This window comes from Ursus maritimus, unplaced genomic scaffold (genome assembly GCF_017311325.1).
Source record: "Ursus maritimus isolate PB19 unplaced genomic scaffold, ASM1731132v1 scaffold_32, whole genome shotgun sequence".
Lineage (NCBI taxonomy): Eukaryota > Metazoa > Chordata > Mammalia > Carnivora > Ursidae > Ursus > Ursus maritimus.
This window is the reverse complement of record NW_024425786.1, coordinates 15,651,274-15,671,328: the sequence shown is the minus strand read 5'-3', so window position 1 is coordinate 15,671,328 and position 20,055 is coordinate 15,651,274. Positions and strand designations below refer to the sequence as shown.

General features: G+C 56.9%; 1 protein-coding gene across 3 annotated transcripts in view; it reads right to left on the bottom strand.

Annotated features, from left to right (window-relative positions):
* Window positions 1-2,431: 2,431 nt before the first annotated feature.
* The window catches only part of ALPL (alkaline phosphatase, biomineralization associated), a 51,106-nt gene continuing 33,482 nt past the window's right edge, over window positions 2,432-20,055 (bottom strand). For all 3 annotated transcript variants that reach the window (XM_008694642.2, XM_008694644.2, XM_008694643.2), the window contains exons 2-12: window positions 19,455-19,621; window positions 16,881-17,000; window positions 16,403-16,518; window positions 15,083-15,257; window positions 14,114-14,289; window positions 10,928-11,071; window positions 8,955-9,024; window positions 6,795-6,929; window positions 4,771-4,962; window positions 4,134-4,253; window positions 2,432-3,428 (exon numbers count right to left, since the gene is read on the bottom strand). In XM_008694642.2, the coding sequence (XP_008692864.1) occupies window positions 3,163-3,428; window positions 4,134-4,253; window positions 4,771-4,962; window positions 6,795-6,929; window positions 8,955-9,024; window positions 10,928-11,071; window positions 14,114-14,289; window positions 15,083-15,257; window positions 16,403-16,518; window positions 16,881-17,000; window positions 19,455-19,515 (1,575 nt within the window). In that variant the 5' untranslated portion in view covers window positions 19,516-19,621 and the 3' untranslated portion in view covers window positions 2,432-3,162. The remainder of the gene's footprint in view (window positions 3,429-4,133; window positions 4,254-4,770; window positions 4,963-6,794; window positions 6,930-8,954; window positions 9,025-10,927; window positions 11,072-14,113; window positions 14,290-15,082; window positions 15,258-16,402; window positions 16,519-16,880; window positions 17,001-19,454; window positions 19,622-20,055) is intronic.

The following is a 20,055-nucleotide window of genomic DNA, read 5'->3' as shown; positions in this document are numbered from 1 at the left end:
TTTGTCAGCTCCTCTTTGTTCTTCCTCCCATGAGAAAGCATCTGAGGGCATGGAAACCCGTGCTGGAGGCAGACGGTCACCCTTAGCTTCTAATGGGTGCTGGTGGGTGGAGCTGGGACCTCTGCCTACCACCATCCCCGCCCCCGCATGGATTCGTTACAATAAAGGTGACAAGTAACCGGAGAGTCATCAGCTTGGGTGAGGGGAGCATGGGTGCCCGAGCACCACGGATTCATCTTGAAGCCCACTGTGCAGACTCAGGGTGGGAAGAGCTCCCTGCTCCTCGTGGGAGCCAATGCTCATTATACGCTCGAGACTGCACGGGGCACTCTCCGTTCAGAAATAGGAAAGCTAAAGAACTTGCCCTAGTTCATAGAGACGTGCTGCCCCATCTCTCAGACTCCCAGTCCCTGCTTTCCAACCCCCTCCGTGTATCCCAAGTTTAACAGATGCTGTTGGTGCCTTGTTCGTATCCTCTGAGCATTTAATGTTCCAGCACATGCAGGGGCGTCGGGGGGAGGTGCTCTCTCAGCCCTTCAAGGGCAGGTTGGAAGTGCCAGGGTGTTCTCTTTCCAGGAAGCAGCCCTTAGCTAATGATGGAGTTGGGGAATAAATGCCCCAGCTCCCTCACTCAGCGGTGGGAAGACTGAGGTGTATCCTCTAGGGGGGTCTCCCTGTGGTCCCCAGTGGGCTTGAGCCCCAGTTGCCCTGATGGCCATCTGCTTCATAAGTTACCTTTGATCAGCTTCCTTCCCTTCCCTGTCCCACTTCCCCACTCTCCGCCTGGGGTCTTCTGGGCTCCTTTTACAAACCACCAGCAGGCACCTCTCAGGGTCTGCCTTTGGGAAACCCAACCTAAGACACGAAGTACGGTTTGCACCCTGAGACACGTAAGTTGATTTCAGGTGGTGCTGGTGAACTGTTGAGACTTGACGGCTCACCTGCACATTTAAACAAGTGTTTAGGAAAAAATAGAGATAGGACAAAAATCGGCAAGGTGGTATGAGGGGTCTCTTTGCCCTGGAGGGAATGTGAGCGTGTAGTTTTAATTTTCTAACCCGCCATCGGCGTGGCTGTGCCTCCCTTTTTGCCAGGACTGCCGGAAGTTGAGAGAGAAACCTGCTCGATTGCATTTTCTCCCCGAAGGAGGGCCCCCTTCAGACATGGTCTGTCAGCTTTCCGAGCTCACACTTGACCTGTGTGAGTCACCAGCACTGGCTGCGTCACAACCTTGTTGGCAGGAGGTCGGAACTGTATTACAAACAGATGAAGGATGTCACTAAGTATAGGAGCTTTGAAATGGAATGTAGCTCCACAACTTGGGGGACCTTGAGCGATCACACCACCTCTTGGACCCTCGGTCTCCTCATCTACAAATGTGGATGACGGGGGCCTACTTCCTAGTGGGGGGGTCCAATAAAGCATCAAACACAGAGCTTGGCAGATAAGTGATCAACGTCAACGGTTAAGATGATTACCATTATAAGGACTGTCATCCAGTAAGGCAAGGAGCAAACATGGGACCCTGCATACCCCAACATCAGGTGCAATCCTGAGTCTGGGACCCCAGGCCTGATCATCAGGAATGGAAAAGAGATCACAGTCACCAAGCCAGGCTGAAGCTCTGTGAAGGTAAGGGGTAGTCTGTGTGGTTCGCCATAAAATTCTTAAGACCGGCTACAGTGCCTAGCACCTGCCCAACGCAGTTGACCCTTGAACACGGGGGTGAGGGGTGCCAACTTCGTGCGCAGTCAGAAGTCTGTGTAGAATTTCTAACTCCCCCCAAATTGAACTATGAACAGCCTCGTACTGAACAGAAGCCTTACTGGTAATATAAACAGTCGATTAACTGATATTTTGTATATTATACGTAGTACAGACTGTATTCTTGCAATAAAGTCAGCTAGAGGAATGAATATGTTATTAGAAATCATAAGGAAAATACCGTTACAGAACTGTACTTATCCAAAAAAATCTGCAAGTGGACCCATGCAATTCAAACCTGTGTCATTCAAGGGTCAACTGGATTTGTTGAATGAATGAATGAATGAATGAATGAATGAATGAACAAATGTACGAACAGCTCCACTGGGCCAAGGCATGTGGCTCCGTCTGTAGGCGCTGTAGGGCAAGGGTGTCATGGGGCCCTTGGAGCCCTTCTTGCTATGCGTTTCAGGGCATTCTTCTCGGATTCTCACAGCAACCCAGGACTGGGCTGTGTCCCATTTTATCATTAAGAAAATGGGGACACAGAGATACAAAGCAATTTGTCCAAAGTCACACAGGTACTGAGTGGATAAGCCCCCAGGTCAGCAGGCAGCCCCTTCCTCCCGGCCCAACGCCACCCACACTCCTGAGCCCGGAATCCAGTTCTCTCCCAGAGAAACAAGCTTGTTTCTTTCTCATCCTCACTGACCACAAAGACTCAGCTCTGTCCTCAGAAATATTTGGAAAGTTTTATTTAAATGTTTTGTGTTCCCTTTTAACCAACACCAAAAAGAGAAAAAAAAAATTGCAGTTCCAAACAGGAGTGTCCCTTCAGAGAGGAGTGGGCATGCGTGTTAAGAGCTGAGAAATGTCTGCCTGTCCAGGCTGTTCTTCCCAGCCCAGGAAGCCCTGGGGTCGGATGGCCAGTCCCAGTTCACTTCCTGGGAGCCCCCAGTGGCCCTGGCATGCGTGAGCAAACCCCCGTCCTGCGGAGACGAACAGGGTCTCCCCGGCAGGTAGGGAAGTGAGCACGATGGGGCCTGGTGGTTCCAAGAGGGGAGGGGAGTGGGAAGGTCAGATCCGGAATGTTCCATGGAAGCTCCAGGCCTCCAGCTCTAGAGAAGTGTGTTTGCTAGAAAAATAAGAGCTTTGAGAATTCTGCAGTCTGTGTTCTCTGCCTGCCCGAGAGAAACCTACTCTGTTGGCCAAAGGGGCAGCAGGGAGGGAGCAGAGGCCGGAGGCAGGAACTGGTCTGGCCCCAGTGGAGGATTTCCAGAGGGGAGCGAGGTGGGCAGCAGACTTTGGTTTCCTGGGTCCTCTTTCTGGCAGCTGTAGAGGCTATGAAGGCCCCCGCCTACCTGGCCCTTGAGGTGCGGACTCCCAGGCAGTGGGCCGCGCTGAGAGAGGGAGGATGGCTATCTGTCATAGGCTGGTGGGTGCCTGGGCCCTGGGCCCTCAGAATAGGGTGCCCAAGGGAAGCAGGGTCAGCAGGAGGAGCAGGGGGCCTGGAGAAGGGCCACCTGCCGAGCTGGCCGAGGCACAGTGGTCCTGGTTGGCACCGACGCAGGCCGCGTAAGCCATCACGTGGGCAATGTAGTTCTGTTCGTGGACGCCATGCAGCAGGTGCGCCATGGGACCCTTGGCGAAGACCGCCACGTCCTCCCCACCGTGGGTCTCATAGCGCAGGGGCACGGCGGACTGCGCCTGGTAGTTGCTGTGAGCTGTGGGCCAGAGGAAACACGGGCTGAGAGCCTGCCTGGGGGCTGGGCACGCTGCAGCGGCTCCTCCCCACCCTTCCAAGCTCGCTCCAATGCTCTCCCTTTATAGAGGAGGACACGGGGGCTCAGTGCAGGGACGTCACTTTGTACAAGGGCCGGGCCAAGTCTGTTCTGACGCAGAAGCCTACCCTCTCGACCCCCAGAAGAGAAAAAAATCCACCTTATCCGGGCTGTTTAGATGAGAAGGGAAGAGTCAACCCAGGAGAGCCTCTCACCGTTGGTGGCATAGCTAGACCCCCAAGGACTACTGGGGCCATTGTGAGTAAATGAACATTCAACAGCATGGGACTAGATGAGAACGCGGAGAAGGCTCAGATTTGGGGAATTACACAGCCAGTAAGAATGCCAGCGTAACAGCGACAGGTGCCGGGTACCACGTTAAGCTCTTCAGACCCACTTAGTCCTTCAGCAACCTTGGGAGGTAAAACTCTTTTACGGCAGAAAGGGAAGCAGGGAAAGGCAAAACTGCATGCCCAAGGTCACAGAGCTGCTCCACGGTAGAGGGGATTTGACTTGAGACTGTTCTGACTCAAGTCCTGGCTATTTGGAGCCCCCCACCCCAGCCTTGGCCATGAGCCTACGGTGTTCCCAGGCCCATCCCCACGGGGTGCCCTGCCCCCTCCCTGCCTCGGATTCAGGCAATCTCACCGTAGTCCACTGTGTAGATGTTCTCTCGCTCACCGCCTACCACCTTGTAGCCAGGCCCATTGCCGTACAGGATGGCAGTGAAGGGCTTATTGTCTGTGTCGCTCACCATGGGGGCCAGACCTGCACAGGAAGGCATCGGCCCAGGAGTCATCTTGGAGCACCAAAACTATAGTCTGCCCCCCACCCCAGGCCCTAGCTTGGCAATCCCTAGATCCCCTTTGAAGAACCCTGAAACACTCCATGAAGCCACTTTCCAAACCGGATTGATTTCCCATCAACTCCCCCGCTGTTTTCACTGTGCCCACATCCCTCCCTGCTGCTGGTCCACCTGTCCATCCATCCATCCACCCATCCATCTCCTCCCCACGCTATGCGTCTATCCTCTCTCGTTCTTCTATCCACCTATCATCCAGGTAGCCAGCCACCCACCCACCAGAGCACTCACTTTACTCTGTCCCCTCATCCTGTAACTGCCCCCTGCCCCCCCCCCACAACAGTACCTTCTCTTTCTTACCCGATTCTCAGAGTCCCACACATGCCAGGCCCTGAGCTTGCTGGGTCTCCCAACCCTACTCCTGCTCCCCGATGGCCAGGCCCTGGGAGTGCCCCGTGCCCAGCCCAACTGAGGTCCACCTACCAAAGATAGAGTTGCCACGGGGGGTGTACCCGCCAAAGGTGAAGACGTGAGAGTGGTCCGCAGTGACGATGGTCAGCGTGTCTTCCAGGGAGGTCATGGTGCCTGCCTTCCCAATCGCCCGGTCCATCTCCACCGCCTCATGCAGCGCCAGCTTGGCCTTGCCCTCGTGATGCCCGTGGTCAATCCTGCCTCCTTGAGACACCAAGGCAAAGGCCTTGGGTGAGGGGGAGGGGAAGAGCTGCACCCCCAGGTCCTGCCACACTGTGTCTGGAGGAACCACTCTTTGATGGGGGCCACATGCCAAGTACCGCTCCAGGCACATCATGCCGCCAGCCGACCTCTACAGCGGCTCCGAGAGGACAGGCTGTGGACCAAGGGCCCACGCGCGGAGAACAAAGTCAGGATTTTAAAACAGATCCTCCTGACTGAAAAGCTGGTGTTCTGTCCACCACTCGGCTTCTTCAGCTGCTCGAACGAGTCTGAGACCTCCGACGGGTGGAAACAGAACCAGCGTGCCTCAGTGCCTACTGGGGGCCAGGCCTAACAAGCTGGTGTCTCGTTTCCCCTTCACAACAGTCCTGGGCAGAGATGGGCACAATCAGCCCCATTTATAGATGGAGCCAACTGAGGCCTTGGGTGCGGAAGTGACATGCCCAACATGGGATGACTGGGATTTGAACTCGGGTGTAACTCATTCTCCGTGCCTGGGCCGTGCACATGACAGGCCTTCGTAAAGGCCTCTGAAGCCCGTGCCACCTCTCCGAGGTGGGTGCAGGAGGCCTAGCTTTGCACTAAGGCCTGCATGACCTAAGGCGACCCCTCCTTGACTCCAACAGGAGGAGGCTGCCCAAGCGGACACTCCCAATTCTGAGGGTCCTGGGCCTGAGCCTCACCACGCTGGCCTGGCGGCCTGGCAGGGTGCGTCCTTCCTTTGTTGCGGTTCTGGGAGCAGTCACAAAGAGGACCGCTCCCAGGGGAGCCCGGGCTCACCACCACTGGTTCCTGGCTGGCTCCTTGGCGGCACAGGCCCGTTCGGGCCAGGCTGAGACTGCCATGCTTGAGTGGGAACCCCGGGGTTTGGCAAGAGAGCCACCAAGCCGGGCGGGCGGCCACTGGCCTCTGGAAGGCAGAGGGGCCCAAGTGTGTATATATGTGTGGTGAGAGTGTATGTGCAAATATGTGTGTGTGTGTGTGTGTGTGTGTGTATACAGGGAGAGTTCAGTGAAGCAACATCTGGAACCATGGGAGACAATGGCTGTTAGAACTTTGGAAGATTCCGGAAACTTTATCACTTCCTCACACTTCCTATTGTTATTGACTTAGCTATTGTGTAATCATAATAATGGTAATAATAGAAACACGGAAGATTTATTTTCTGCTGGGCCCTGTTCCAAGTACTTTATGTCTCTGAACGCAATGGATGTTAATAACCCTTCTAAGACCATTTTTGGCCTCATTTTATAGAAACGTACAGACAGAGGTCACACAGTACCAGCAAAGAACCCAAGCCTGACTCCAGGGCCTCCCAACAGCTCTGGGAAACCCCGTGAACGTTGCCATACAGCACTGCCAACTACTGAAGGGACCGGCTCTCCCAGTCTGGGGGGCCTGGGATATCTCAGGGTCATGAATCTGACCTTGACCCCACAAGGGCCTGGTAAGAGCAGACGCCTACCATCCAGCTGAGAGCTCCTGCAGATTGATCAGCATCTGCTGGGGAGGACCCTGGACCTGTCTTTTGGGAGGAGTGAAGCTGAGGGGTCTCAGGGAGGGACCCCCAAAAGGAAGCCTTCCACCTCCTCTTCTGGGAAGCCTTCCCAGACTCCTCGGCCTAACAGGTTATCCTTGTGCCCAAAGGAGCACAGCTTGCTGGGCTGGGAGCTTCAACACCACGCACAACCCATCTTCCCCAAAAGGAATCTCCCCTTCTCCCCAGAAGTGGGCGGTTGTCTGTGAGAGTTGGAACACCCCATCCCCAGACCCAAAAGCTCCCAGGGAAGTGGCCCCACAGCCAGGGGCCCTACCTTCCACCAGCAAGAAGAAGCCTTTGGGGTTCTTGCTCAGAATCTTGACGGCTACCTCCACCATCTCGGAGAGTGACGGGTCCGTCGTGTTGTTCCTGTTCAGCTCGTACTGCAAGTCCCCCGGCTCAAAGAGACCTGAGGAGGAAGTGGATGGTGAGTTTTCCCGTGACCCTGCCAGGGGGACCCCCTGCAAGGAGCCTGGCTGTCTCAGGGAACACAGCTCCCCACACACAACTTGGGGTTAGAGCAAGCAGGGAGGAAGCTTGCCCTCAGGGGGGTCCAAACTGCCCAGCACTTAGGGAGCACTGCCTCCTTTCCCCTCCACAGCCACACTACGGCAAGGGGATCACCACGTCCATTCTACAGGAGCCTGAGGCCCGGGTGCTCAGTAGCTTGGTATTTTCAGCTGCAAAGTGGGCGATCTGAGATTTAAATCCACCAGTGCAGTCCCAACTCTGAAGGGCTCCGGACGCAGCACCACAACCCCCAGGCAGAGGACCATGGACTCAACAGGGCAGCCTGGGTGTGTACTTACACGTCATGTACACGTCAGGCTTGAAAGGCATAATCCCCTGTGCAGGGAAGTAGCAGAAGGTTTGGCTCACTGTCCCTTCTGTTCCCTGAGCTTGGTTTTCTCACTTATGAAATGACTGATCCATTCCTTGCCCAAGTCGTAAGATTCCACATGTACCAGGTTGGTGCTTCCTGCCCTAGATGTTCTTCCAGAACACCTTGCCCCTTCTGGGACCATGTGTGCAGCCAGACGAGAGCGCCAATGATAGAAGGCTCACTGTGTGCCACATGCCCTCCTAACAGCTTCGGAAGCACATAGGCACCAGCCTCCAAGATGGCACCCAATAATCCCTGCCTCCTAGAATTTACGCCCTTGTGTGTCCCCTCCTAGGCTAAGCCTACCCCGCATATCCCACAGAATACTGCAGAAATGGCTTCGGCCTTGCATATTCTTCTGGAGGAAGCCAGCCGCCCCGCTGTAAGGACAGCCCACCAGCCCTATGGAGAGCTCCATATGCAAGGACCTGAGGCCTCCTGACAACAGCCCGCACAGCTTGCTAGCCATGGGAGCAAGACACTTTGGAATCCCCGGCCCCAGTTGAGCCTTCGGATGACTGCAGCCTCATGGGAGACCCAGCTAAGTGGCTCAATATTCCCGACCCCAAGAAACTGAAGTAATAAATGTTTACTCTTGTTTTATTTTTACTTATTTTAGTCTTTTGGTTTACTCTTCTTTTAAACTGTTAAGTTTGGAGAGAATTTGTTTTGAGATAACAAGTAACTTATACAATGCATTGGCTCCTGTGTACTCAGGACAATCCTGAGGTCATTGGCCCCATCTTACAGAATGGTCACTATTCTCACTTTACAGAAGAGAAAACTGAAGCACAGAGAGGAGAAATCACTTGCCCAACGTTGCGCAGCTTATGGATAGTAGAGTGGGATCTGAACCCAGCACTCAGCTCTGAGATCCATGAGCGTGGGAACTTGCACAGTTCTCCACAGCCTGTGTGCGGCATGGGGTGTCTGCTGTGTGACCCAGGCAAGCAGTGTGTGTGTGTTGGGGGGGGATCCTCCAAGGTGCCCAGCTTTGAGCCCATAACCTCCAATGACACACCCAGGACCTAGCGACTGTGCCCCTTGGGGAAGGTTTGCAGGGGACTTTGCCACCACTTGCTGGGCCCAAGAGCCAGGTGGGACAGGGGACCCAGGTGTTGGCATGGTGGGGCTCAGGGCCTCACTCCACCAAGCCAGGGCCCCTCCTTGCTTCCCACTTCTTGGGGGATGACCCCCAGTCAAGACCAGCAGAGACAATCTGGCGGGCTTCTGCCCGGGCCACACAGCAGGGCTGGCTCCAGGCCTCCTGCCCCAGCCAGGGGTCAGAGTGGCACACTGCAGTCTCTTCCCAGCCCGAGCTTCTGTTTCCCTTTGTGCTCAATGGAACCATACACTCTTCACAGGCAGCAGATTTCAGGCCCAATTCTGTGAACCAGAACCCCTTCCTCACCTCTCCCAGGTCCTAGAGCCTGAGAGCAAAGGTCCCTAAGTAGGGAGAAGGCCAGGGCCTTGGGCCCCCAGGTGCTGGACTCACAGCCCCAGCCCCAGAGCACCCAGCTGGGTGTCCTCCACTCCACCCACTCCACTTACCCAAGAGGTAGTCCACAGTGTGGGGGTCGAGGGTCAGGAGTTCGGTGCGGTTCCAGACGTAGTGAGAGTGCTAGAAGGAAGGGCCTGTGTCAGCCACGTGGGGGCTGGGGGCTTGGGAGGACTGACCCCAGCTGGTCTCAGGGTCTAGGGAATGTATTTGTTTCCTTCAGCCATTTACTAATCCCTCCCTGCGGATCTACCATCTGCCTTCAAGAAATGACAAATAGGCAATTCTAATGCGGGGGAATGAGAATGGAGAGATTGGGGGGGGGGGTGCTGTGAGCCCAGAGGCAGCATCAGGGAGGGCCTCCTAGCGGAGGTGATGTCCTCATGGGGCCCTGGAGGACAAGAAGCCAGTGATCAGCCTGGGGTCAGGGTAGAGATTTCAAACAGCAGGGAGGGATCATGGAGCCAACAAGAGGAAGATACACGTCACCAGGGGCCTGCAGTGCCCATCAGGAGGTGAGGGCTGGGTGGGTTATGGAAGCTGTGGCAAGCCAGGGAGGAAGTGAAGCCCTAGCATCTGCCCCAGCGACCCCACTGGAGAGGGTGATGAAGGAAGTGTGGCTGCCCCCAGACAGAGGCCACAGAAGAAGCTGGCAGACTTATGTGGACATGGCACCACTCAGCACCTGGGCCCGGGACCATGGGACGGCTGGGAATGAGCTGTGCATCCCCTGGACAGCCCCTTGCCTTCTCTGGGCAATGACAATGGGATCTGTGGTTCTGGAGCCTCAGGGGCTGTTATGGGAAGGAGGGGGGAAGGCTGAGGAAGTGGGGGCTCCCCTGCCCTGCTCTGCTTTGCTGAGCTGGTTCTCTTGTGTCGCCTCATTCGGGTCTCACATCAGCCCTACGAGGGAGGTACTGTTATTCCCATTTTGCAGACAAGGATACCGAGACCAGAGGACAGAGCCACTCAACAGTGAAGGGGAGTCTGGCTCTAGAAGGGTCCAATCTCTCCCTCTTGGAGTCTACACTGAGCTCCGGGGTTAAGCACCTGCCCAAGCTAGAAGGGTTCAACCCTGGCCCCCTGTTCCACGTAGAGACACCGAGGCCAGGAGGAGCAGTCTCTCTGCCTTGGGCCGGGAAGGGGCTCAGGCCAGGCCGGTGCTGACTCAGACGAATGGAAAGGGTTCAAAGCGGCTCAGTCCCACCCTCATGCACCGTGTGGGGGCCATCCTCAGGCCCCTGCCCCCACCTTGCCTTTGGCCCAGCCCCATCCCACAAGGCCCCCCCGGGGGCCCGTCCTGGAACCCTCAGAAACCCAACCCCAGAGTGACATCAAAGTGGCTCCCAGGCCGCTCCCCACCGTCTTCAGTCCTGACCACAGTCATTTCCAGACCCCATCTGCCCCAGGCCCAGCGGCTGCCAGAGCCATTCCAAGGAGCCTGCGCTCAGGCCCTTCCAGTGCTCTAGGCTTCCTTCCCCAGCACGTGCCCTTGGCGGGGCCAAAGCCAAGTCACGATGGAGGGCTTCCACCTCCCACCACGGCTGGCACACTCCCCTCCCTGCCACCTCCACCTCTCCTCCTCCTCCTCAGGGCTTGTCAGCCCCTCCCTTGTGGGCTGTCCCCTCTGGGTTCCCGTAGGGCCTGGGCTTCTCGCCATCCAAGCACAGTGACCCACAGTGACCACAGTCCCTTGACCATCTGATTCATCCTCTGGAATTCATGCCCGGCGAGGGGCCCTGCACACAGTAGGGACTCAAGTGCTCTGAATGTCCATGCAGGTGATTCCGTGGCCCACCCTCCTCACTGCCTAGCTCTCCGGGGTGCCCTCCCCTGAAGGGAGGAATTGATTGATCACCTACTATGTGCCACTCATGTATCTGTTAGACCATTTGGGCCCATCAAGGTAAGAATTACGACCCCCCTCCCCACAGAGGAGGAAAACAAACCGGGATTCAGAGAGGGGTCGCCAGGCCCCTCCCACCACAAGCCAGCCCCGCAGCCACCTGGCCCGTGAATGGGTCACCTTGTGTCTCGGTTTGAAGCTCTTCCAAGTATCGATGAGGTTCAGGCCGTCCAGCCTCGTGCCCCGGGACTTCTCGTCCATCTCATACTCCACATCGGTTCTATTCTTGGGGAACATGTACTTCCGGCCGCCCCCCATGATCACCTACAAGGGACAGGAGCCATCAGTACCCCAGGGTTCCAAGCCTCAAGAGCTGGGCTCCTGGAGGAGCTGGTGATCGTGCGCGGATGCTTTTCCAGCTCGGAGAGTCTTGGTTCGATCCACACTGCCCACCCTGAGCTTCTGCTTTTCCACTTGGGGAGATGAAATCATGACTATATCAGGACCACGATTTGGGGCTTCCAGGTGAAATACTGGAGGTACTGGTAACTTCTCCCACCTGGCTTTCCAGAAGCCTGACTCTGCTCCCACTCATCTAAGAATGACACCGTCTATGGAGCCCTCACGGCGTGTCAGGCTCTAAACACTTCAGATACATTATCTTCATCAACTTCATTACCAAAGCTGCAAGGGACCCGCACGGCCTTAGGCAGGATTCGAACCTGGGGCTTCCCTGAGCCCAGCACGGGGGCCCTGGCACATCTGCAGAGCTGAGGACGGGGACGCCAAGAGCCTCCTCTCTCCGGTGGGAAGCAGCACGCCGCAGGCGAGAGGCCTCTGCCAGGGAGGTCTCGGGGCAGCCCGGCCGGGAGCTTGGGCAAACGGCGGCCAGCGCTCACGTCTGTGTAGTCCCCGCCAGGCTAATTTTACTCACCACGGCTGGTGTGCGCGGGCGGACGGACGCGGGACTGTTTGTTTTCCTTGGGAGTCCATGTTTGAAGTCCTGACTATTTTTAAAATGGGGCCAAGAGCGCCTGTGGTGACCGCCACACCGGTGTCCTCTTGTCACCGCGGGCGCCGGGCCAGGCCGCCGCCCCTGGACACCTTGGGAGAGCGGAGCCCAGCTGTGGCTGGCCTCAGACCCACCGCCCCAGGCCTGGCATTTCCTAGGTTCTCCTGCTCTGTCTTCCGCTTCACTCCCTCCTGAGAACCCAGGAGTCCAGGCGGATGGTAGGGGTGGGGAAGGCGCCCGGGGCCTGCCTGGGTCACAGGGAACTGGAAAGGGCACAGGCTTGGAAGTCAGACTTGGGTTTGACTCCGACTGTCACTTACGGACCGAGGGCCTGTCACTTCACCTCTCTGAGCCTCAGTTTCCTTATCTGTAAAATGGAAGCGACACCCAGCCGCAGGACGGCCGCAGAAGGAATCGCAGTAATACAGTTACTACCACGTACTCCCAGCCCCCGGGGCGGCCCCGGCGGAAGGTGTTCCCGCTGGTAGAAGCAGCGGACATCAGAGCATTTCCAAAGAGGCGAGCTCCTCACTGCCGGCCCCAGCCAGAAGCTCTGGGGGCAGGGCAGGCTGTGCAGGGAAGGAGAGGGGACCCCGGGTCACCGGCCCCGAGCTCCCCACCCCCCGTTCCCATAGAACCTGACCCCTTGGCATTTTCAGAGTGGAAAATGAAGCCCCCAATCTTCTTGCCTGGAGCCTCATTTCCAGCCCCAGCAGGGACTTCACACGCTCATTAAACTCCCAAATAACAGACTTGCTGTTGGCTTTGGGGTTTGGGTTTGTGTCTTTCTTTCTTTCTTCCCTTTTTTTTTTTAGCAAAAGATATTTATTTTCAGGGCGGACACCAGGAGTTGTGTTTCATGTGCAGCCTGGGGGCCGGGGGGCTTCGGGGTGGTGGAGAGGCAGGAGTGGACGGGAAGGAGAAACGGGAGAGGAGGAGACAGGAACGGGGGCAGTCTTAACCCTGGCCCCATCCCCCCCCTCATGCCCCCGCTCGTGCCCCAGTGACCCGACGACCCCCGTCCACCCTCGTCCCACAGAGAAGTCTTCCCTAAGCTCCCGTCCCCCTCTGAGGCTGCTCCTGGCACACGTCCCCGAGAAGCAGCCCCGTAATTACACCCCGCACTTGTACAACAAATGTTCTCACATCCATGACCTCATCTCGGCCTCCAGCGTCCCAGGGAAGGGGCAGGTGGGGCTCGCTATCCTTGCTGCACAGGTGGGGAAACTGAGGCTCAGGAAGGGGAAGCAATTTGCCCCAGGATGTGCGTCAAGTGGAGGCAAAGTCAGGACAGAGGCTTGGCCTCAGATACGTGCTCACTAGGAGGGGTTGCCGGGACTGTTTGTCCCGAAAGGGGGTGCTCCATCCACTGCTTGGAAAAGGGAAATCATGGGTGAATAGAGGGGCCTTGGAAATTGGGGTGGCACATGGGGGACACAGGGTGGGTCTGGGAGCCAGTGCATTTGTCTGGTGGTGGTAGAAACGGGTGAGGGGGAGGTGGGACATGGGGGCTTTCTCTGAGCCTCACTGGACCCCCATTTTAGTTTCAGGGAGCTGAAGTCCCCTCGCCAGACCCCAGGAGTGGGTAACAGAGCCTAAAAAAGGAATAAGCCGGAGGTCCTCAGTTAAGAACAGAGTAGGGACCCCTCTGAGCACCAAGGGAACAGCATCTGGGCTGTGGGTACGCACAAGCCAGCCTGGGGGGCCGGGGCTAGGATTCGGGGCAGGTCTATGTGGCTTGTGCATAATGCCACCACCTTCTGAGAACCCACCAGGCATCAGGCCTGACTAAACTCTTCAGGGCTTATTTCATTTGGATCTTGCAATGGGCCGATGAGGGAGGCACATGTCCCACACGGGCCGTCAGAGGCTGACCCAAGGTCACACAGCTAGCAAGCAGCAGGGCAAGGATTGGAGGCCCAGAAGTTTAAACACTAGCGTTTGTGCTAACCACTGCCCACACCACCTCTTCTCCGGGCTTCCTGGTTGGGCGTACGGGACGTGTGCCTTTCTGTGCCTGTGGGCATGTGCAGGGCAGGAGCTCCCCTCAGATGGCCACTGTGTCACCCCTACCTCCCATGCGGGCGGGCGGGGGTGGGGGGGCTGGTGGTGCAGCTCCAGATCCCAACTCACAGAATAATCCCTGGGCGCCTGATTCTTGGGGTGTGGTGGCAGCCACATCAGGGCTTATCCCTCAGCCCCACCGTGGAGAAAGCCTCCGAAGCTTCCCTGCCCCAACCGCAAATCCCCTAATGGGCTGGGAGCCTCCCAGGTGTGTGGGGAGCCAGGCCGGCCGCTTCTCCTGAGCCAGCAGAGGCCCCGCCTCGCAAGCCCGCCTGCACCCCCACACTCGCCTCGATGTCCTTGACGTTGTGCATGAGCTGGTAGGCAATGTCCTTGCAGCCCTGGCGCAGGGCCTCCGGGGGCATCTCGTTGTCTGAGTACCAGTCCCGGTCAGCAGAGTGGGCGTAGGCGGCACTGGGGGTGGCGTGGTTTACTCTCGTGGTGGTCACAATGCCCACAGATTTCCCTGGGGTGTGGGATAGGACGGTTGGTGTCGTCTGGGGATGGGGCTGTCTAAGCAGTCTTCTTCTTCCCTCTCCTGACTAAAGACTGGCCCCCCCACCCGTTCCACTGACTGTCTGGGCCTCAGTTTCGCCACCAGTCCTGCGGGGGTTGGGGGGGGGACGGTGGCTTCTGAAAATCCTGGCAGCACAGCTCAGACACTTTGCCTCTGTAGCCTCCCCTTCCTGATGGTCCTTGAGCTGTGAGCACCTGGGCCGGGGTCCTCCCCTCCTTCATGCACCCTGCAGAACAGAACCCCCTCCTACAGGAAGCCCCCTGGGTGCCCTACAAGAACACAGGGGCCTTCTAAGGGCTCTCAGGTGGTGTGGCTCTGTCACCTTGTCAGTCAATCTCATACCCTGACCCCAGAGTTCCCGGGACACAGGCCAGGGCCTCCCACTTCCAGCGATGAAGGGAAAAGCAGACACTGATCTCCCACAGGACCAGCACCAGGTGACGTTCTTTACCTTCCTCATACCATACCGATGAGGGGGCTATGTTCACACCCATTTTACTGTCAAATAAATAGCTCAGGGAAAGGAGCCAGGATCGGAACCCACATCTGAGTAACCTCTAAGCCACTAGCCTTCCCGGTCATGGAAGGGATTCCATGAGTATCTCCCAGGCTCTCAGCCACCAGAGCTTCAAGAGCCCTGGACAGCATCTTTCTCTGCCCTCTCCCCATTATCCAGTGGGATAGACTGAGGCCAAGACAGGTCATAGAGCCGGACCCCACTCCCGCCACTACCCCCACTCACCGGCGTCCTTGGCCCAGTGCAGGATGGAGGTGACCTCGTTCCCCTGAGTCGTGTTGCACTGGCTGCGCTGGGTTGCTGCGCTCACCCCCACGGTGCCCTCATTGGCCTTCACCCCGCACAAGTACGCAGTGGCCGTGCCAGCGCTGTCAGGGACCTGAGCGTTGGTGTTGTACGTCTGCAGGTGGGAAAGGAGCCTCAGGAATCAGCTGGGCCTTGCAGGCAGCCTTCACCTCACCCCCACTCACACCCCGAGGACTGGGGCATGATGGAGACAAGAGAGGCCTCCTGTGGCCTTGGCCAAGCCCCGCTTCCTACCGAGGTCCCCCCAGAGCCACAGTATCACCTAGCTGCTTGCTTCCTGCCCCCACGCCCTGTGCCCTGGCAGCCAGCGCAGCAGGAAGGGGCAAATGCAGCCCTCCAACGTGCAGACCAGTGGGGGCCGGGTCACTCAGGCCTCTCTCTGGGTCTGGGGCTGTAGGAGCCAGCCAGGGGGCGGGGGAGGCAGGGAGTCCAGGCGAAGGGGGGGTTCTTAAAATGTGACATGGGGGAAGCTGGGGAAAAAGGAGAAAAATGGAGGGGGGAGCAGGATCTAGAATGGGGGAAAAGGGGAAGAGGCCTCCCCTCCCCCATTCAGACCTTTACTTGAGACCCCGAAACTATTTGCCTGCCTTCCTTCCCCACCAGCCTGAGAGCCACAGAAAAAAATCCCAGCCCCCGCCATCCCCCCAGAAGTGAGCCTTGAGCCTGACCCAGAGTGTCCAGAGGATCTTCATTACATAACGCCCCCACTGCCGCCCCCACCGTCCCCACCACCAGAGACCCCAGCAAAGAGAGCTCCCACAGGCGCCTGAGGAGGGAAGGAACGCAACAGGACCAGCTCAGAAGCATCTATGCCACAGGATTCCGTGCACAGCAAGGACAAGAGCGGAACAGCTCCTCTGTGGTGCTTGAAGTCAGTGGGGGCCGGGGGGGACCAGGGACTGGAGGAGAGCAGGAAGACAAGGACAGAGCCTTCTGGCTGCTGTCCCGTTCGGCTTCTTAGCCTGGAAGCTGGCCACACAGCCCGGTGCAGCTGGTGAAAACCCGGCTGGGGCACGTGCACTTTCCTCTGCGAGGGTTATACTTCGATCGATTTTTAAATCGACGACTAAGACCCTCCAGATAAAGTCTTGGCAAGCAGCTGTTGCTCTCATTTCATGGTGGGGCCACAGAGACCCCAGGAGGGCAGACCGCCTCGCCCGCGGGCCTGATTCCCCGGCCCTTCCTTGGTGCGGCCAAGCTGAGAGGTGGGCAGCCTGGGCCCGTGCGGCCGGAGCTCACCTTGGACAGGGCCACGTAAGGGAACTTGTCCATCTCCAGCCTGGTCTCCTCCCCAGGGTTGTGGTGGAGCTGACCCTTGAGGATTCGGGTGGCTGTCACCGTGGAGACACCCATCCCTGCAGCAGGGGAAGGGGGGGGTTGCTCAGTCTCTCAGGCTCTGTGCCTCTCCATCTCGGGCACCTACGATTCTCTGGTTTAGGGCCAAGGCTGGCTGGGGAGTGGGCCCCAGGGCACGGGGCTCTGTAAAGGTGATGCCATGGCCCCTTTCCCCCTCCCCGCCCCAGACCCTCAGGGACTGCCTGGCAGAGAGCAGACAGACCTCTTGGGTCCACAGCCTGGCCCCCCAACCCCTTAAACATGCTCCCCCCCGCCGGGGTCCCAGCCTCTTCAACACAGCCCCCTCTACCGCAGCCTGGCTCCCTGGGCTCTTACCCAGTGCCCCCACCCAGCCGTGTCCTCGGGGGCCCCCAGACCTCACCATCTCCCAGAAACATGATGACATTCTTAGCCACGTTGGTGTTGAGCTTCTGAAGTCTGAGGGCGTATTTCAGGGTCTGCTGAGCTTGGTCTCTCCAATACTTGGGGTCTTTCTCTTTCTCTGCAGAGACAGAGAGGCAGAGTTATCTGGCAGGGGTGGGGGGCAGCTTCCTGTCCCCAGACATTTCGGATACCCCAACTTCTCGTGCCTGAGGGCAGGGCTGCCTGGACTTGGGGGAGGGAGCCGGGGGTGTCTGTCTCTGCCAGCCAACGTGTGGTCTGTAGACCGAGGCCAGTCCAAGGCTCAGAGACACCAACCAGCGTGCCCAGGACCATGCAGCTCGGGCTGCACTGTCCAGAACCCACGCTGTTTCTTTCCACCCAGTAGAGAGACATTCTGCTCAGGCAGCAAATGAATTGTGCAAGCACAATGAGGAGGGTAATGTTTAATCTGTTCAAGAGAACAAACTACTTTCACCTGAAGGAGTCCCCAGAGGTTTCCAGCCATCAATTATAAACTCTGCCTGGCTTACTCATTAAAGCCAGCAGAAACCTGAGTTAGCAACAGTGTTGATAGCAATACTGGAAAGCAAGATTGCCTTTTGTTTAACGAATCCGATTTAAAGGAATCACGCACAATCTCACCCCTGTTAGGACGAATTAGCAAAGAGGGGGGTGTTCTGTGTCCCTAATCTTGAGAAAAACCGGGAACCAGGACCGCTCTTCTCCCCCCCCCAACCCCCACCCCCATCCCCGTGCGTCCAGCAGTCAGTCCCCCAATGGAAAGAACACCGCTGTCTGCTGACAGACCTCAATGACAACCACAGCTGTGCCAAGGACACCCACGGGGGCAGGTCACACCTCCCCGAACCTCTACTTCCTTCCCTGTCAAATGTGGTTGTTTGTAGATTCAGGGTTACTGTGCGGGGCAAGGTTTAATAAATGACACACTTGGCCCCCAGGAGATCACTGTCCCCCACCCCCAGAATTATTCCACACCAGACCTGGAATCCCTTGTTCCTCCAAGCAGAGGTCCCGCGGACTTGTCCGCACCTCCCCGCTGGCAGCCTCCAGGGCCACCGCTCTTCGGAAGGGCTCTGCTGACTTCAGCCATTTCAGATGTCACAGGCAGAGCCCCCTGCTGGAGTCTGGGGAGCCTTGGCCCTCCCATCCAGCTGTGCACCTTCAGGCAAATTCCCACCAACTGAGTTTCTGCCCCCAGGGAAATGGGAGTCCGTAGCTTCCCAGGGGCAGTCTTAGGGTTGAGATCAAATCTCAAGAAACGTCGGCTGGTGGTTTTGATCAGGGCTGGCTCCCATCTCCTTCTGCCTTCCTCCACACCTGCCACAGGGGCAAGGTGTCCGTCGCTCAAGGAGTTTCTCCGGCCACTTGAGTGCTATCTGGCTGGTGATGCACATCTTCCCGTCTTGATTCACCGACAACCAGTCCCTCCCTCCCCTTCTCCCAACATTCGGGCAGACACCCCCGCCCAGCACCCAGCCAGCGGCTGGGCTGACATCAGCCTGCCCTGCACCCATTCCTTCTTGATTCCAGCTCTGATCCCAGTCTGCCAGGCTCCCTGCTCTGGATGCTCCCTGTGAGACTGGAAAAGACCGGCGAGAGCCCTTGTCTTTTCCACCAGCACCACCCCCCGGGCCTGACACTGAGAAGGGTTTAGTGGGTGTGAAACTGACTTCATTGTCGGAGGACTGGCTTAAGCAATCATGGCTTTAGACACCTGAGTAGCAGGGGGCCATTGTTTTTAGAGAACATTACATGACACGCACAAGTGCTCAGAATATAATGCTACGTGAAGAGTACTCGGCAGTATGTACAATGTAATTCCATGTACCAGAAGTTCCAAACAGGCTCAATTCATGTATGGTGGCAGGAGTAACCTGATCACTTCCCTCGGCTAGGGGTGCGGGCTTGGTTGGGGAGTGCATACGAAAGCCCTTAGTGTCCCATAATTGGAAATGTTCTCTCTTAATCTGGATGGTGCTTGCATGGGGATAAAATAGGTAAGAACTCATGAAGCTCTGCATTTTGAATTGGTGCACTTTCCTATAAGTTATACCTAATTAAAAAAAAAAAAAAAGAGGAGGGGCGCCTGGGTGGCACAGCAGTTAAGCGTCTGCCTTCGGCTCAGGGCGTGATCCCGGCGTTATGGGATCGAGCCCCACATCAGGCTCCTCCTCTATGAGCCTGTTTCTTCCTCTCCCACTCCCCCTGCTTGTGTTCCCTCTCTCGCTGGATGTCTCTATCTCTGTCGAATAAATAAATAAAATCTTTAAAAAAAAAATTTAAAAAAAAGATGAGACAACGTTAACACCACTACACACCCATCAGCATGGCTAAAATGGGACAAATACAAACGATCGAATCACTGAATATCTGAAGACGTTTCACGTTGTTGCTTGTTCATCTTTTCACTTTTCATCCACTTACCTTCCACTCAGGTGGGCTTTGAGTATAAAATCCTTTGGATAGTTCTATACCCTGAACAGACATTGCCCTCCTCCTATCCCACCGGCACCAGGTTTCCCCACCCGTCCGCCTGGGTCCTCCAGCCTACCTGGCACGAAGGAGTTGGTAAGGCAGGTGCCAATAGCCAGCACTAAGAAGAGAGAAATCATGGTGCCCTCTCCAAGACCTGTGTTCTCTCTCTGGCCCAGAGGTATGATCAACGTGGGTGGGAGGGGATGGGTTGGCAGTGGTCAGATGTTAATTGATGTTCCGATCCTAGAAATTAAAGGGAAAAAAAAATGTGGGCCACAGCTCCAGAATTCATTCCTCTATTCACTTACACATTCACTAATCCATTCATTATTTGTTGAGCATGGATCACCGGCCCAGCATGGGGCTGGGCACTGGGACGCAAACCCAGGCAGCCCCTGCCTCAGGAAACTCAATCACACAAACCATCGCGTAAGCATAGTAAGTTCCATGCCAAAAAGTGGTTCCTTCCCCATTTCCCAGATGAACTCCTGCTTCCGGTCCATCTGAGCCTGGAACCCAGAGTTTGGTCTCCCTGTGTAATGCTTCCTAAACTGCAGCATGCACCAGAATCTCTTAGAAGGAAACAGGCCCAGGGTCCCCCTGCCCTTGCCCAGACTCTTGAGTGCATTTTTACCAAGCTCCCAGGTGAGGCTGCTCCTGGTCCTGATTCTGACTCA